This window comes from Megascapheus bottae, chromosome 11 (assembly GCF_031878675.1).
Source record: "Megascapheus bottae isolate mThoBot1 chromosome 11, mThoBot2.hap1, whole genome shotgun sequence".
Taxonomy (NCBI): Eukaryota; Metazoa; Chordata; class Mammalia; order Rodentia; family Geomyidae; genus Megascapheus; species Megascapheus bottae.
The window spans coordinates 22,188,656-22,204,321 of record NC_143519.1 but is presented as its reverse complement, the minus strand read 5'-3'; the positions used below and the strand labels follow the sequence as shown (position 1 = coordinate 22,204,321).

The window sequence follows — 15,666 nt, the reverse complement described above, 5'->3', positions numbered from 1 at the left end:
GTAGAGTGCTTGCCTAGCATGCAGGAAGACCCAGGTTCGATTCCTCTGTACCACATACATAGAGAAAAGTCAAAAATGGTGCTGTGGCGCAAGTGGTAGAGCTCTAGCCTTGAGAAAGCCCAAGGACAATGCTCAGGACCAAGACTGGCAAAAAAAATAAAATATAACACATTAGATGTGGCAAGTATTTTTCTAGTTTTCTTTGTGTTAAATGAAAAAAGAATCTGTTTTTACCACATGATAAATGTTTACAGAAATAAATAATTAAGTTCTCGTCTAGAATCTAGCCTTAACTTGGGGTATTTATTTATTTTTCAGATAGTTTCTTATCTATCTCTGTAGGTGAAGCTAGCCTAGAACTCAAAATCTTCTTGATTCAGCCTGAGATTTCTGGGATTACAGGTAGGAGCCATTATGCTTGAATAATTGCCGATCAAAAAATAATTTCAATTGCTATGTTGAATTGAAACTCCTTTGTACAGCTACTTCAAGGTAATTAAAATAAATTAAAATTCTTTTAATAAGCATCATTTCAATTGTGTTTAAATATAGTGATGAGTTTAAGACCCTGTGGAGCTACATGGGCTATGCAACTGAGAGTGTGCCCCCTTGTGCTACCTGGGAAACTACGAATTTCTGCATATGTAAGTCAGATTCCATAGCCTGAATTAAGTTAAGAGTCTTCCATCTCAGTTTTACACATTAGGTAAGTTTTAAAAAAGTATTTCTTGAAGTAATTTGATCTGTGATCTTTAATTAATAGGGTGTAAGGAAAGCACAATTGGACTATTAGAAACTGCTAAGAACTATCATCATTTTTATGATCAAACTGGGCCAGTGCCTTCACCTATCTCAAAACTAGAAAAACAGGTCCTGTCTAGATTTCTTTGGAGAATTGTATATTTAACAAGAAATTATGTTGTTTGTGCAGTTGTGTTGTTGAGTTGGTGATAAAACTACAAATCGATATCTTTACTATTACAGATACATGTGGAAAGTACAAGCTATGATATGCTTATTTCATTCCTTAAAACTTACTGAAGTGGTCTTAGCCATAAACGTATTTACCTAATTTCGAACATGAGATCTGTGGATGTTAACTTTATGGTATTTCATGCGTTCTTAAAGCATAAAGTTTTTAATTAGACATGCACTTTCATGTTCAGATCTTCTCTGTAAACTTATGAAATCGCTTTTTTGGAATAAAAATTAATTTGAGCAACCATGTGTGTAATTTCTTTCAGAGAACACAGCCTAAAATTTGCATCAGAAAAAAAAGCAAGGCTGCTTAATTAAAACCTTGACACCATCAACCTCTTTAATTATGTGTTAAAGAGACTGGCACCCCGGGCATACCATGTTAAAATCAGTGGGTATATTGAGGGCCTTTGTATGTTCAGACTGTTCTCTGAAGGGGGAAAAATGAAGACTTTCATAAAAAGGAATGCTCTAAATTTCTCCTAATATGAATTATATCAGGCTTTCCAAGAAGGAAGAGGACAAGTTTGTCTTTTTTCAGAATAATACAGAAGAGTAAAGTAAGACACAATGTCTCTGCCTTTTCAGTGTTTAAATTGCTGTGTTTTTCTTTTAAAACAACAAAGGTTTCTTTCTTTAAGCAGTAATTGTGACTTTGAAAACAGTTCTAAAGCTTGACTTCTGTTTGCTGGGATCTGTTCCACAGACAACACTGGGTGAGTGGGGGAGGAGGGGACTGTTTATTTCTCTTTCCTGAGTGTGCATAAATTTCCCAGCAAAACGACTGCATCTCCTTACATCTTAATTCTTGTTGTCTTCACTATGATGTGACTATCCCCAATTTCTATCACTACTGTGGAACCCAGCAGCTCTTTGTTCTCATTGTGTCTATCCTCTTCCTTTCTTTGTGTTGCAGAGATACCGCTACCCGCATCTGCCACTGAGCATGCGGAGAAAAAAAAAAAATCCTTCAATAGATTCTTTACTTGGGAGTTTCAATAGTATGATTCCACTTCTCCAGGTTTTAGAAATAACCAAAACATGGGAAAGACAGACTGGAACTTGGAAAGGTGATGGGGGATACAGGTGGTTCTGAGAGAGGTAGGCTTGCAAGCTGGGAAGATTCCGGGCAGTTACTACATACCTTTGTCTTATTTAAGGAAGTTCTCATCAGGCAAGTTAAATGACAACACCCACTTGGTGTGCACACAGAAGCTGGAGGTGCAGAATGACAACTGAGAAGATACAAATGGCTTAAGCAGGAAGGCACAAAGCCAGATCTAAACCAAATAGATACAATGTGCTGGCGATTCCATAGAGAGACAGAACATTCATAGATCAGCATGGTCAGTTCCTGAGAAAGAAACTTCCACTGATAATGTATCATCTGGAGAAGAGAACCGTTAAAATAGGCTTTTCTCATGATACAATGTCAGGTTGTTTTGTTTTTCGTTTTTTTTTTTTCCTGGCTGGGCTAAACTTTTCAGAAGACCAAGTGAACGGTAATTGAATGAAACTTGATCCACGTGTTGTGCTTAGAAATTTTTTGGTTGAAATAAATAAAAAAATTGAGTCACCCTTGTAAGATTCAGCTGCTCAAGAAGCTGAGATTTGAGGATTGGCAGGAAAGTCTGTGAGGCTCTTTTATCTCCATTGAAGCACCAGCAGAGCTGGAAGTGGGGTGGTGGCTCAGTGGTAGAGTCTTGAGCACAAAACTCAGGGACAGCATCCAGGTCCTGAGCTCAAGCTCGCAGTAGCTGCACAAAGAAAATAAAAATCCCCCATGGTTTCCAACAGGTGAGCAGGTAGCAGGTTTGCAGATGGGACGAGAAGGGTTGGGGTAGCTTTCTGAGGTTTACTGGTTTGTGTCCCAGCAAGTCTGATATTAACAGCTTGGGAATTATTTAACAGATGCTGTTTGGCTCCTCTTTTCCCCTATAATGGATTTTGACTGTTTTATTTATTGCTGATATACCCAGCTTCTAGAACTTTCTGGGTGCACACAATACGTTTCCAAATATATATGTATATATATGTCTATGTCTAAGGAGTGTCTGAAAAACAACAATTTTTACTTTTATAGTAACAAACTGGTGGAAATAGTTCCAAGTGGACCACTTTAGAACAACCTTAAGTGGACACCTTCTCCCCTGTTTGGTGACACAGATTTTTTTCCCCCCTTCCCTCCCCCAGCCTTCCGCCCTTCTCCCACCATTTTGTTTCTGCATTACGGAACACCGCTTTCATGGCACGCTGGCAAAGCCTTTCTGCTGTGTGTGTCGACTTCTGGCTCGTCCTCTTCCGTACTTTTCATTAAGATGTACGGTTAAATCTAACAGGGTTTTTGGAAGGGAGAGGCGAGTCTTCCACCGCAGGCACCTGCTGGGGCATTTTCAGAACCCCGCCCTGGGCTCGGAGACCCCGCCTCGCCGGTGCTCTCCCGCTACAGAGCCAGGAAATGCTTGTGGCGGGAAAGTTCAGGCCAGGTCCGACTAGGCACCTGGGGTTAGGTGGCCCCAGGGGGCAGGTCCGAGCGGCAAGCCCCGCCCCTTCGGGCTGAACCTCAGTCCCTGGCTGGTTCTGGGACCACCTGGCCCCGCCCCCAGCCATGACGCCCCGCCCCCATCTCCGGGCCGGGACTAAAACCCGGAGCCTCCGCGACGCCCAAGGGACCGGCCGGGCCGCACTGAGCATGTGCGGCGCTGCTCGTCTGTGGCGGCCTGGGGCCGAGGCAGGGCCGTGGTGCTGATGCTGACACACCGCCCGGCCTCCGTCCCGACGTGGTGGGCTCCCAGAGCCCGGGGGACGGCACCGGAGCCGTAGTCTCCTCACAGCCCGAGGGTCCGGGGTGGTGGTCCTCCCTCCACACCCTCGCCGCGTGCCCGCGGCGCCCTCGGGGCCCAGGATGATGGCGGAGCAGGTGAAATGCGCCTCGGCAGGGGGCGGCTCCGGAGCGGGCGCGGGGCCGGTGGTGAACGCGGAGCTGGAGGTGAAGAAGCTGCAGGAGCTGGTGCGCAAGCTGGAGAAGCAGAACGAGCAGCTGCGCAGCCGGGCGGCCAGTGCGGCCGCCGCCCCGCACCTGCTGCTGCTGCCGTCGCCGTCGCCGCCGCAGCCGCCGCCGTCCTCCGCGCCATCCCCGGCCGGGGCCTGCAGCCCGCGAAGCCCGCGGAGTCCGCCGGCCGCGGCCGCCGCCCCGGGCAGCCTGGGGCTGGGGCTGGCCCTGGGAACCGGCGGCGGCGGTGGCGGCGGCGGCTCCAGCCCCACGTTCCCGGGGACCTACTGCCTGCCCAGCCCCGCGCCCTCGCTGCTCTGCAGCCTGGCGCAGCCCTCCGAGGCGCCCTTCGTCTACTTCAAGCCCGCGGCGGGCTTCTTCGGCCCGGGCGGCGGCGGTGGCGGCGGCGTGCCGGAGCCGGGGGGCGCGGGGACCCCGCCGGGGGAGGCCCTGGCGCCGCCCTCGCCGCCCCCCACGCCGCTGGATGAGGTGGAGCCGCTGGACCTGGAGATCTTGGCCGCCTGGAGCGAGGAGGAAGACTACACCTGGTACTGACGAGTTCCACTCCCATTTCCCCGGGACCCCGACCTCGGGGACCCCGGAAACTGCTGGGGAGCGGGCGGAGGGGAGAGTGGGGACCGATGTGTGTGTGGGGGGCAGGGGACCTCCTGTATCCTCTCCCCACCCCAAGTTCCGGACCGCAGTGGCCTGGCAGGTGTCTTCTCACCGACGCTGCGCCTGCTTCTTCCCCCCCCACCCCCCCCCCCCCCGGCTCCCCGCGCGCTTTGATCCCCCAGTGGAGGGGCCCGGTCCCCGCCCACGGCCCTGGGTCCGGAGCTCCTCCTCATTAGGGGGAACTGCAAAAAACCCATGCCAGCTCTTCTATTTCTTTCTTTCTATCTATCTATCTATCTATCTATCTATCTATCTATCTATCTATCTATCTATCTATCTATCTATCTATCTATGTCATCCCCGCGTGTGTGTGGGGAGGGGGAATGGGAATAGGAATAAGTAGATTAAGTAGATTCTTACTGCAATTGTTAGTGCTTTTTTTTTTTCCTTCCCAAACCAATGTGGGGGACAGGATTGGCATCCGAAGCAGCCTAGTGGTGGATGTCTTCTCAGAGATTCTTATTGGCATCCAAGTTTGTGCATTGGCCTGCCCTCTTTTGCTGCATTTTCACGGATAATTTTTGCAGGCACTGACTTGCTTTCTTAGATGCGCTTGACCTCATGATCTTTTCCATCCTGATTGGTGTCAAAAAAAAAAAAAAAGCACACTTGTTAGAGGAAGGCATTGGGGGACGTTTGAAGGCACACAAAACAAAACCAAAAATACCCCAGGATCCAAGTAAGTTGTAGGTTGAAAAATGCAATTTTCTTATTTTTAGAAGCTTGCAAAGTTAGTTAGCAGAAGACTTGTGACAGTAAGTATTGGTTCAGATGTTGTTACCCGTGCCTTTTTTTTTTTGGTTTTGTGTGTGTGTGTGTGTGTGTGTGTGTGTGTGTGTGTGTGTGATTCATTAGTTTTTGAATAGGGTGGTTACCCAGTTTGTTGATTACATGTTTTTCCCCACAGATGGTTGGTTGAGTACGGGTCATTCATAGAGTGATTTCTTTTGGTTTTGCATGTTTTCCTTGGTCATTAGACACACACAATACATATACATACATACATACATACAGACAGACAGACAGACAGACAGTGGGATATGACCAGATGAGTTGAACTCTGGGAGGGGAACAGTACTCTCCTCAACACAGTAGTGATTTGATTGACAAAGTTGTCCTGTTATTTAGGTCCTTTCTTGCTTTCCCAAATCTGGGCTTTCTCACTCTGCCTGCCTGCCTTTTTGGTGATTGCAAAGAAGGGAAGCTAGAGATGGAGAGCCTTGTTGGTTTGCTATTGAAAACTAGATTTTCTTCCCCTTTACACTCTTATGTGACAACTGGCAGTTTGATTGATGCTACTTAGTTTGATTGAAAACTAAAATATGGACAGTCTTCAAAGATGTATCCATCCTCCTCTTTTGTACTTTACTTTTATGATGATATGCAGGTTAGGTTATAAAAATCAAGTTATTACCTTTCCTGGAAGTCAGTCCCATTTATTATTTTATTATTATTTTTATAAATCATAGGTTTTATTATTTCTCATTTTCAGCCTGAATATGGAAAATGGTCTTATGGTAGATTTTATACATAGTTACTGACTATAAGCTCTATGCCACTTGCAAATTAGTTTAGAATGATTTAGACCCTTCTTGGCCTTTTCTGATGATGTACTTCAACAGTGTGAGGAAACTTGTTTGTTTTTTCCAAGTGGATATAAAGTAATAAACCTCAGCTTTGAAAATAACTGTCACTAAAAATTTTATTATCTTGTTTAATAAGTGTATTTGGTTAATAAGATACTTAACTATTCCTAGTGTACTGATATATAGGCTTGTGTTTTGCCATTTTATTGGTTTAAGTATTACTGGATTCACTAAAAAAATGTGCTTAGCACTTTGGCTTTTCAGATGGTTTGAAGCTATCAAAATTAAAATAGGTCCTGTTGATTTCATTCATCAAATATTTAGGTGAATAAATCAAAGCCTCAATACTTTATAAATACTCCTGTGGACATATGGCACACTATTTATAGAGCACTTCCCTTAAACATTCTAGACTTCAGGTGGAAAAACAAGGAGAGATCATTAATCTTGGTGAGATGGGTGTAAAAATTTTAAGGTCACTTTGTTTACAGAATATTTGTGTATCATAATATGTTGTACATAAACTTGTTCTGGTATTGCAACTTTGGCCTATTGTAGCATTTTGGCATTATGGTGGAAAATATTTGCATATAAAGTATATTTTTAAGTTGAAATCACTTGTTGCTTTGTGCTGTAATACAGGTTTACTTAGGAGGCTGAAATTTGAAGAATCTTAGTGTCTGACCAGCTCAGGCATAAGAATTCTTGACTCTATTTCCAAAATAGCTAGCAAAAAGCAGATCTGGAGGTATGACTCAAGTGGTAGACTGCCAGTCTAACAAGTATGATGCACTGAGTTCAAACCCTAGTACCTTTCAGAAGCAAAACAAACAAATACTACTTAATGCTTACAAAGCACTAGAAAGGTCCATATTCTGTAGACAAAAGTACTTTTCATTCTGCAAATCTATCAGGTAATGAAATGAAAACTTACTTTTTTGTATATTAGGAAGCAACTATTGAATGTATTGTGCCTGGTGATTTAAAAATATATTTAAACTCATGAAGTATGTTATATGCACATATAGAAGTTTTGCAATGAAACCCCTTTGTGCAGTTAGTATACACTAGTAAAAAAGGCAAGTAAAAATTAGAAGTATGTATAAAATCACATGTACGACTCCTTTCTCTTGTCCTAATCGATTACTATGGCTCAGAGTTAATCCTATAAACACTCTGTAGATACTCAAAACAAGCAACAAAAACCCCAACATAATTATTATGCAAGTCAATATACCAATACATGACAGGAGTTTTACACTTACCTTAAAGCATCAAACATACCTTGGACATCTTTCTAAATGTAGCTTCCTTCTGTGATACTGTGATTATCTTGTACTCACCAAAGTACAAGCAATGGAAGTCAGATTGGTGGAGAACAGGAATGGGAACCATTAGTTACCAACCACACCTGCTTAGCTCCTTGATTCACTTAAGAGACTTGACTGATATGAGATTCAGTAGTTGGTTGCTAAGTTCCCCTTAAGCTTCAGGTTATGTAAACATATTCAGAAGTGTTCACACTATTGACATTTTTCCACAAGCAGGGTTATGAAACTCTAGAGGATTATAATTAATTTAGTGCACTTACTGGTATTAGAAAAAAAAAGAAACATAGCAAAGGAAAAGCTGATTAACTTGTTTCAGTTCTATACTTATGTGTCTTAAGTAGATGTATTTGTATGTTATGGTCAAAGTGAGAAATGATCCCATTTCCTTTTGTTATTTGTGTGAGCAATGGATTCAGAGAAACAGATGGGAAGGGACAGTTCGCTGTAGCACCTTGGAGAGTCAAGTTAGACACTTCAATCAAGAAGACAGACATGTTTTAGTATAAGAAAATGTACAAAAAGGTCAGTCGATAGAAATACAGCATTTATAAGAGGACTTTATTTTAGTAGAGTATTGACACTATGTGAAAGGGATGTGGCAAGAATTTCAAATGTGCCTAATTGAAAGGGGCAGAAAAAATTACACAAGGGAAAATGTACAAATTAAAGGTGAGTTAATGAATGAGGTGTTCATCTTCCCTGTTTAATACTGAGACACCAGACAGCTGGCTAAAGTCATTGCCAATTTTTCATCAAAGCTGGTGAGCACTTTGGACTGTACATATGGCATATCTAAATTAGCCCACCTAAGCTGTTTTCTTTTCTTTTTTCTTTGCATAATTGATTTTCAGTGAAAAGACCAGAGGGTGCTTCACTTCCTGACAATGCTAATTGAAAAATGTTCTAGGAGCAAATGGAATTGACTGAATTATATGAATGTGTGTGTGTGTGTGTGAGCTTGAACTCTAGTCTGGTATTCCTGCTGGGCCTTTTGGCCCATTGGCTGGTGCTCTATTACTTGAACTGTGCTTCTACTCCAGTATTTTGCTGGTTAATTGGAGATGGAGTTTCAGGATCTCTTCAAATGTTAATCATCAAGATCTCAGCCTCTGAGTAGCTAAGATTACTAAGATTATTGATAGAGGCACCAACTCCCAGACTTAGTTTTGTTCTCCCAGTTTTAACCACATGCAGTGACAGTCCAGAATGTGAAAAGTGTATATTAGAATGATAATAGTTTCTAAGGCATGTACTTTTGGAAGATATTGGAGACAAGTTGAAGAAAATTAAACTGTGACATTGCAGAGGGTAGCTTTTGAAGAAATCTGATGAGTTCATTTGAGGCTTTCCAGATATTTTGCCACCATTCAGCACACTATTAACAAAACTACTAAATATGAAAGAGGAATTTGCTAGCCATAGCAGGATCTATGCTTGTGATAGTAAGATAGGTTTTTGTAAATGTTAGTGGCACTGTAACAAAAATGAATGTGATGATTTTGAGCACTGACTTAAGGAGACATTCCTCTCCTTGCTTTTCTAATCTTGGAGGTATGTTCTACTCAGGGCTGCAAAGCTACAGGATCTCCACTACTTTCCCCTTTTCTTTTTTATTTAAATCTAGTTCTAGGTCTCAAGGTGGAGTAGTAGGCTCACATATGTGGACTTGTTAGGGAAAGTGAAGATAGGTTGTGTCTTCTTCACCCTCCAAATGCCACATCTCTTTTCCTTTCCCTACCTTTCTTTAAATGAATCCTATTTAACTGGAATGTTATTAGCTGAGCTGTGTTAATTGTATGTTACTTTGTCAAATGCCTTTGTCCTCTCTTCCTCTCTATTTTACTTTAAAAAACATTTTTTATAAAAAACATTCTTATAAAATTATTTCCTCAGCTGGTGTGGTGGCTCATGCCTATAATTCTAGCTACTCAGGAAGCTGAGATCTGAGGTTCAGGTTCAAAGCCAGCTTGGGCACAAAAGACCTTGAGATTCTTATCTCCAATTAAACACTTAGAAAACAGGAAGTGGAGCTGTGGCGCAAGGGGTAGGGTGGTAGCCTTGAGCTGAAAATTTATTTCTCCATATACTCCAATGGAAACACAAGCTTATCTATATTTGATAATCTCTCATTTTTTTTCTCTTTTTATTGTGATTAATAGAAGGGTTACATTATATTCATTGATACCCTTTCTTATGACATGGTCCCCATTTCCCTCCTACCCTTCCCCCCGCTTATCTTGATTTCCCCCCCTTCCCTATCCAATTTCAAATAACCAATTAAGCACATATAACATATATCAGATAAAAATATGAAATATTGTTTTTAAAAATTTGTTTTAGTTCTGTCCCTTCTAAAACGCTCAGCCCCAGTAGTCTAGAGGCCCACTACTACTGTCACGAGAATTCTGTCTTGCCTGTTTCTAGAACTTATCATTGCATTTTGTTTGTTTCGGGTGGTGTACAATCTTTGTTTCTGACAGCCTTTACCTTCTTAGAAAGGGAGCTTCATGAGACCTAGCAGATTTGAAATTATCTTTACCCACATAGGAAATTCAGAGTTGGGATAGGTATGAAATGTTAAGCCAGTCATTTTCTCTCATATTCAAAGGTGCTTTTCTATTTGCTGTATTTTTTTTTTTAATGTTCTAGCTATGGAGTAGACGATCTCATAATCCACCCCCATTGGGTGGCTAGTCCTTTAACTTTTTACTTAGCTTTTTTTTTTTTATCTCTGGTAAATATGTAGATTGTGTCTTGGTATGTATGGGTCTTTCTATTAGTGGTTGTAGTGGACATTTGTGGATGCTTTACTTTGGAGTGTGATGTCCTATCTGAACTCTTTTTGTTATATTTAAAAAAAATTTTCTCTTCCCTCTACCTTTCCCTTTCTCCCTCCTCCTTTTTCTTTTTCTTTTTCTTGTCAGTACTGGTGTCTGAACTCAGAACCTCTCACTTTTTGATCTGGCACTTTTCCACTTGAGCCATGCCTCTAAGTCCAGCTTTTTGGTGGACTGGTAGAATCCATGGACTTTTTTGCCTCTGCTGGTCTTGAATGGAGATCCTCTGAATTTCTGCCTCATGAGTAGCTCAGATTATAGGATTGAACCACCGTGCATATCCACATTTTTTTTTCTTAAAGAAAAAAAGCAGTTCTGGTTCATTTCATTCCATAATTTAATTTTCATATTTCTCTTCTCACTGCTAATCTGTATCATTACTTTGCTTCTGGAAGATTTCTTCAATTTAATATTCCAAATTTGTTTTTGCTATAATAGTTTTACTATTCTAGAAGGAAAAGTTGGATTTTTTTTTAAAAAAGTTAAGTATATGCCATTTTCTTCTGTGAGCACATTTCCATGTGTCCATTTCTCTTGGATACTATCTGTTATAAGATGTGTATTCCTTGTATTGTTTTTCTCTTTAGTTTTAGTTTCTTTTGTTTTCATTTTTCTTTAATTTTGTGCTGGTCCTGGACTATGAACTCAGGGCTAGGCACTGTCCTTGGGCTTTGAGCTACACTTCCACTTCCAGCTCTTTAGTGGTTAATTGGAGACAAGAGTCTCACAGACTTTCTCCTGTGTGGACTGGCTTTGAGCCTTGATCATCAGATCTCAACTGCCTGAGGAGCTAGGATTTACGTGCTTGAGCCACTAGCACCCAGTATCTTTATTTTCTTATGTTGATGCCTCCAGTCACTTATGGCACTTAACAGAGCTTTTTTTTTTTGCCAGTCCTGGGCTTGAGCTCAGGGCCTGAGCACTGTCCTTGGACTTTCTCAAGGCTAGAGCTCTACCACTTGAGCCTCAGCACCACTTCCGGCTTTTTTCTATGTATGTGGTACTGAGGAATCGAACCCAGGTCTTCATGCATGCTAGGCAAGCACTTTAACCACTAGGCCAAACTCCTGGCCCCTTAACAGAGATTTTTTAAAGTACACTCAAATGTTTAATTTGATAGTCTCTGGCATGTGAATATGGCCAAGAAATCATCATAATGATAATTTGGACCCTTAAGATTTTTCTTTGAGGCATTTTGTATTTCTTCCTTCCTAATTCTTTCTACCTCCAATTTAGACAGATTGCTGGATTGTTTTCTGTCAGTATGGATTAGCTGGCAGTTTCTATAGCTTTTGTTTAGTAGAGTCACGTAGCATGCTGTCTTTTTCATTTGTTTTGACTTGGCTTTTAAACTTTGTGTTATCCCATGAATCAGGAATTTGTTCTTTTTTATTGTGGAAGCTAATAGATGGCCTGGATACAAGTGAACTGTGGTTTGCTAATCTACTTTTCTTTGAATGGCTATCTGGGTCATTTTTGATTTTTGGTTATAACAAAACTGCTGTGGACATTAACATGAGTCTTGGTGCCACTACTGTGGTTTCTCTTGGCTAATACTTCATGACTCCAGTGACTGGCGCAGATGGGAGGTGGGAGGCATGTTAAGTTTTTAAGCTGCTGCCAGACTGTTTTCTGAAGTGGTTATACCAGTTTCTGTGTCCATCAGCAGTGTGGATTTCAGTTGCTCTGCGTGTTTATATGGCTCATCGAGTACTAAGTTGGTGAGGGTTTTGTTGTTTGTTTTTAAATTTTAATTCCATAGTAGTATTTGATTGTGGTTTGAGTTTGCATCTTTTTGTATCCTGTTTGCCACCAATAGATCTTTGATGAAATGTCTGTTGAAATCTTTTGTTCATTTTTAAATTAGGTTGCTGGTTATTGAGTTCTCTGTCTCTGTCTCTGTCTCTGTCTCTGTCTCTCTCTCTCTCTCTCTCTCTCTCTCTCTCTCACACACACACACACACACACACACACACACACACACACACAATCTACATAAAATTTCTTTGCAAACATTTTACCCAATGCATGGGTTGTCTCTGCATTTCAAACAGTAAAGATTTGTATTTACTTATTTATTTTTTGTGGGTCATGGGGCTTGACATTGGCCTGGGTGGTGTCCCTGAGTTCTTCAGCTCAAGGCAGCTCAAGGTTACCACCCTACCCCTGGGCCTGGGCATTATCTCTGAGCTTTTCAGCTTAAGGCTACCACTGCCCTACCCTTGAGCCAAGCCCCACTTCTAGAGGTTTTCTAGAGGTTAATTGGCGATAAGAGGCTCAGGTCCTTTTATGCCTGGGCTGGAACCTTGGTCCTCAGATCTCAGCCTCCTGAGTAGCTAGGTTATAGGCGAGAGCCACTGTGCCCCACAGGTTTTTATTTTTAATAGAGTGAAGTTTAGTGTGCTAAGCTTTTAGTTTGAGAAATTGTACATAAGCAGTATTTGCCAACTCAAGTACACAGACTTGAGTCTGTGGTATCTAACAGAAGGATTTTATAGTTTCAAGTTTTACAGTTTGATCTGATCCTTTTTGCATTAATTTTAGATATTGTGTGAAGTATGAGTGAAGGTTTACTCAGTGTTTGTGTGTGTGTGTGTGTGTGTGTGTGTGTGTGTATTCCTTTTTGTTCCAATACCATTTTTGTGTGTGTGTGTGTGTGTGTGTGTGTGTGTGTGTGTGTGTGTGTGTGTATTCCTTTTTGTTCCAATACCATTTGTTCAAAAGACTACCTTTTTCACTGAGTTTTCCTGGTATTGTATTCAGAATTCTTGTTCTATAGGTGGTTCTGTTTCTGGACCATTTTTTCCCTTTAATATATTTATCTTTATGCCATTCAAAGCTGTTGTCATTAGTCTATTTTAGTCCTAAGTTTCAATCAGTGAGTGATGACCCTACAATACATTGTTTTAAAATAGCTGTTTTCCTATTCTGAGACTTTCCTGTTCCCTTATAAATCTCAGAGTCAGCTTCTACATAGAAAACATAAAAAATATTCTGTTAGAATTTTGTTGGGATGCTATTAGTTACACAGATCAATTTAAGGAAAATTGATAACATAAGAATAGTCTCAGAACTGTAAGCTTAATATTTATATGTTTTTACATTTCCCTTGAATTATTTTATATTTTTTAGTGTACAAGTTGAGCATATCTTTTTTTTTTAGGGGAGTGGGGGAGTGGGGGCTAAGTTTATCTTTAGGTGTCTCATGTAGTTTTTTAAAATGCCATTGTAGTGCCCAGAGTGTGGCCTAGTGGTAGAGTTCTTGCCTAGCATGCAAGAAGCCCTGGGTTTCATTCCTTGGTAACATAAACACAGAAAAATCCAGTAGTGGTGCTATGGCTCAAGTGGTAGAGCATTAGTCTTGAGAAAGCCCACTTCCTGAGTTCAAACCTAAGATTGACCAAAAAAAAAGTCATTGTAAATGGAAAGTGAATTTTAGAAGGAACATTTTCTTTTTTTTTTTTTTTTTTTGTGAAATTCAAGCAAATTTGTCCTTTTATTTCTAGGGGAGGGCTGTGAGGTTGCAGTGGGGGCGGGGGGAGGAGAGGGAGAGAAAAGAAGGGAGGGAGGGAGTTAGGGAGGAGGAAGGGGCAGGGGCAGAGGCAGGGGCAGGAGCCAGAGGCCCAGGGGTATTCAGGGGTTGGGACAGGAGGCTTGCTTCTTCCCAAAGATCTCGCCTTGCATCCCTGGCTCAGCAAAATCACACACACACACCAGTGGTGCACTGGATCAGATTCCTGGCTGGCTGGCTGGTTTCTGCTCAGTGCTGAGTGTTTTAGCCATCTCTCCCTGGTCTGGTGGTATATCCAGCGGTCCCTTAGAAGGATCATTTTTATTGCAAATATGTGCAGTATACAATTAATCTTTTTATAGTATTGCTACTAAACTGATTCATTTTCATAATTTTTATATCAAACATGAGTAACACAAAATGTATTAAAAATATTTGGAACAAAACAATATTCTTATTAACTAATTTCAGGATCAAAGAAGAAAAGAAAGGAGGCAAAAAATAAAATTATTTCTATTTGAATGAAAACAAGACATAAAGCAATGTAACTTTCACTGTCCACATATCATCGCAATATGAAGATTTTGTTTTATATCTTTATTCAAAGTAAAGCATCTGAAATAAAATTCTAAGCAGCTTTACAAAATAAAATTTAAAATTTCAGTTTGCTATATTACCAACAAATATTAAATTCTTTTGCTGTTTATACTTTGAATTAAATAAGCATATGCTGCCATTCCACAAATGGTATTTGTATAAATTAAATGAAATATGGAATTATAATCCAGATTAAAGAGATTATTTTTTTTTCATAACTTTTATTGGTAACTCATCAGCTGTTTTTGTTTTTGTTTTTTAAACCACAGGTTACTCATGAGCTCTACAGATAAATACAGGATTATTTTTTTCTTTCCAGTCTGAATGTTCTTGTTTGTTGTCTGATTGCACTGGCTGGAGCCTCTGTAGGGTGTTGGATTGAGATGATATCATTGCTTTATTTTATTATTAGAGGAAATAATTTAATTTTTCATCATTCAGTGTGCTTTTTATGTAGCATCCTTAATCATATAGTTAGATGGATTGAAGACATTTCCTTCTGTTTCCAGTTTACTAGGAATTTTTTTAAAAATCAGGAATTCCTGTGCATTTCCTTTTCTTTATTGAGATTATCATTATTTTTGTGTGTGTGTGTCATTTGTTTGATACAGTAAGTTACTCTGATATTTGGATATTGACAAACCTTTCATTTTTGAGATCAGTTCCCCTTGAAAGTGATGAATTATCTTCTTTGATAATAGTGGACTCACCGTGATAAAATATTTAGGTTTTTGCACCCGTTCCTGAGTGAACTGCTTTTTTTTTAAATTTTCTTTCCTGTAATCTCAGTATTATATAATCAGGATATTACAGAATACTTCCACTTTGTTCTTTTTTCAAAAAAGCAGAAGAATTATACATTCCTATATGTTTGATAGAATTCAACTATATACTTTTCCAGCATGAATTTCTTTTGTGGAGAGTGTTTTTACTTTTCAAGTCTTTTTACTTTTAATTGGTTAAGATAGCTATATTTAAAGTGAATTGTCTCTCTCTTCATGTGAGACTATGTCTGGTTATGTAGGGTAGGCTGACCTTGAATTTGGTGATCCTTCTTCATCTGCCTCCGAAGTACATGGTACCTAGCTGTGCCTACCACTTGAGCCTCAGCACCACTTCTGGCTTTTTTCTATGTATGTGGTACCCAGAAATCGAACCC

General features: G+C 40.5%; 1 protein-coding gene across 2 annotated transcripts in view; it reads left to right on the top strand.

Moving 5' to 3' along the window:
- Positions 1 to 3,688: 3,688 nt before the first annotated feature.
- The window catches only part of Slain1 (SLAIN family member 1), a 48,257-nt gene continuing 36,279 nt past the window's right edge, over positions 3,689 to 15,666 (top strand). The window contains exon 1 of one of the 2 annotated variants that reach the window (XM_090341995.1): positions 3,689 to 4,518. In XM_090341995.1, coding sequence (XP_090198121.1) covers positions 3,884 to 4,518 — 635 coding nt within the window. In that variant the 5' untranslated portion in view covers positions 3,689 to 3,883. The remainder of the gene's footprint in view (positions 4,519 to 15,666) is intronic. The other variant, XM_090341996.1, reaches the window with a different exon arrangement.